This window comes from Myotis daubentonii, chromosome 2 (genome assembly GCF_963259705.1).
Source record: "Myotis daubentonii chromosome 2, mMyoDau2.1, whole genome shotgun sequence".
NCBI lineage: Eukaryota > Metazoa > Chordata > Mammalia > Chiroptera > Vespertilionidae > Myotis > Myotis daubentonii.
In genome coordinates this window covers 55,208,425-55,211,635 of record NC_081841.1, presented here as the reverse complement: position 1 = coordinate 55,211,635, position 3,211 = coordinate 55,208,425, and the positions used below count along the sequence as shown (strand labels likewise).

At 36.8% G+C, this 3,211-nt stretch overlaps 1 protein-coding gene across 1 annotated transcript; it reads right to left on the bottom strand.

Annotated features, from left to right (window-relative positions):
- Positions 1 to 1,072: 1,072 nt before the first annotated feature.
- On the bottom strand, positions 1,073 to 2,023 carry LOC132226123 (olfactory receptor 10A7). Its single transcript, XM_059680985.1, has one exon. The coding sequence runs from the start codon at positions 2,021 to 2,023 to the stop codon at positions 1,073 to 1,075; it is 951 nt and encodes a 316-aa protein (XP_059536968.1).
- Between the last annotated feature and the right edge of the window lie 1,188 nt (positions 2,024 to 3,211).

Below are 3,211 nucleotides of genomic sequence, written 5' to 3'. Positions count from 1 at the left end.
TGTATTTCAAATTCATTAGGGCCAAATTCATTAGGGCCTTGTGGTCACCTCTCAACTCTTTGCCTTGTCAAGTTACTTAAACATTCTGATCATAATTTGTCTTTTATGAAAAATAAATGTATAATAAGATCTATCTCTTGAGTCATTACAAAGGTATTTTTTAAAGACAGTACCTCCATAAAACATGTTGGTTACTATCATTACTCTATTGCTTTTCCTATAGTGTCAAGAAAATGTTTGTTGTTTAAATTCTAAGTAAGAGCTGATGAATATAAACTAATAGCTGATTTAGCCAATGATCAAAGAGGCCTAGAATCATGTCACCAAACATTAATACTAAGGCAATTTTGTTAATAACCTCATTTAAACAAACAACCAGATAAAGAATTTGCACCATGAATTCCTGCCAAATGCAAAGCTTCACCTTTCAATATATCTTTTAAAAGTCACTTACAACACATTACATATTTGGCCTTTGCACCATATTAGCTGAAAAATATATAGTGATTTGTGGTGGTTATTTTCATTTACCTTTCATGTACCCTTCATAACGTTTTCCATCCTGATCTGTGCCCCAGAAGGCTGGCCTTTTTATAATTCATTCACAGACATTCTTGCCTTTTGTATCAGATTTGGTTTGATCAAGAGCAGGCACTAGCAATAGATTTAAGAGAAAGTAGAATAAAGCTGGCATGATTGTCTTCCTTTACTAATGAACAGAGCCCCTGGTAGATGGCTTTTTCTTATAATTTTAACATTATCCAGGTTCCACTTACAACTCCTTCACCTTGCCCCTTGAGATCAAGAAATGGAATTTCCATCATATTAATTGTGTGACAATTATCTAAACCTGTCCCCCAATTTATACATTGTCCCCTCATAAAGATTATCTCAATTATCCCAATTTGAGACTACCGTCTATTTCTTTCTGGGACTCTGACTGGGCACGGTGATCCACCCATCATAGTGGCACTGACAAAATAACAGCAAATATTCCCCTCCTTTTAAGCTTTTGTTTATGGGTTCTGCTGCCCTTACTTTGTTTAGAAACAGCACTACACCAAAAGATAACTCAAAACATATTTAAATTTCGCAAGACTTTTCTAGTGAATGTCCTCTTAACTGCCCTCTTCACTTCATTGTTCCTTAGGCTGTAGATGATGGGGTTTAACATAGGAGTGATGACAGTGTAGGACAATGACACTAATTTCTTGCTCTCCGGGGATTGGTTGGATTTGGGCCGTAGGTAGGTCAAGCTGGCTGTTCCATAGAAAAGGGATACCACAATAACATGTGATAAACAAGTGGAGAATGCCTTCTGGCGACCAGTCGCTGAGGGCATCCTTACGATGGTTGAGATAATACGGATGTAGGAGACCAAAATGAGGGAAAATGGAAGCATAATAAATAGTAGTGTGGAAGCAAGTGCTTGCATTTCATATATGGTTGTATCCTGAGTGACTAGTTTCAACACTGAGGGACCATCACAAAAAAAGTGGTCTATCGTGTTTGGCCCACAGAAAGGAAGGGCCATCATCCAAGCTGTCTGTAGCATAGAGACAGGAACACCAGACATCCAACAGCCTACAGCCATCCACAAGCATAAAGACCTATTCATTACGACTGAATAACGAAGAGGGTTACAGATGGCCACAAAGCGGTCATAAGCCATCATAGAAAGCAGGAAACATTCAGAGCTACCAAAGAAGAAGAAGAAGTACATCTGGGCACCACAGCCTACAAAAGAGATGATTTTCCTTGAGGACACCAGGTCTACCAGCATCTTCGGCATCATGACCAAGGTGAAACAGACTTCAAGAAGTGATAGGTTTCGAAGAAAAAAGTACATGGGTGTTTGAAGAGCAGGATCCACACTGGTAACTGTGACAATAAGGAAATTTCCCCAAAAAGTGACTGTGTAGATGACCAGGAACAAAACAAAGAGAGAAATTTGCTTCTCAGGGTTGTTTGTAAAACCGAGAAGAATAAATTCAGCGACTCTGGTGTGATTTTCACAAATCATGTCTTAAACTAGTTTCTAAGAATCAAAGTATATGCACCAAAAGATATGTAGATATAATTTCAAAAATATCAATAAAGTCCATACATATATCTCTGTTTTCAGTTGCCTTACCATTCTAGTTCTTTGAAGCAGAGAGAATGTTTACAATAAGATAAAAATCACTGAAAAAGAAATACTTTACATGAGTACTACTAATTGCTTATCACCTACATGAGTTTTTCTCTCAACAGGGGTCATAGTTTACAGAGCATATTCTTCATCAGAGCCATGCTATTTTTCAGAATTAAGTAGAAAGAGTTAGAAAATAATCAAAATAGAATCATCTACTACTTTTATTATATTATTTTATTTTAAACTAATATATTAAAGATAAATCCAGGGTGCAAAAAGATAAATTATGGGATGGTTTGACTTTTCTAATGCTTGATTATATGAGTTAAAAGTTGTTATTGAATGGGTTATACTTAATACCATCATCCACTATATACATACATATATACATAAACATGCACACACATATATGTACATATGAGAGAAACAGTAAGTAAAGAGAAGCAAACAAGTAAACATATATAATGATTTTTGTGTTTCTTTTGTCTTCATTAACCTGAAAATTTATGGGATTTTTGATATTGTCTCTTGAACCATAATTTGACCATAAGTTGCCCATTTCTTATTATGCATATGGTCATATCATTTGAGTTGGGCTTTAAAAAGAACAACTTTGAACAAATATGACCAAAAAAAGAGAAGTCTTCCTTCTAATACTCATCTCAATTTCCACCCATCAAAATAGTTCTGCTTCCCACTGTGTTGTGACTGTTAGATTAACATGTATTAGTTAGAGCCCAAGAGTGTAGGATGGTAAACCATGGTTCAACAAAAGACCACAAGAGAAACTGAGATAGAACGTATTATGCACAGGTCCTGGAGGAGCTACATGGAACACCTCAAGGGGCTAAACGGGGAAATCAAGGCAGGGTATGGGACAATAGCTGGGGCACATGCCTTTATTAAGGTCCCAGAGTGAGGTAATTTGGAGTTCCCTGGCTAAAGCTAGATTGGTCAATTCTAAGCAAAAAGAGCAGTTTTTATATGCTCCCCAGGGTTTATATAAAGGGTAGGGGAAGACCCTAGGAAGCAAGGGAGACAGTTTTGCACAAGGGCAGTTGAGGAAGTCATGTCAGA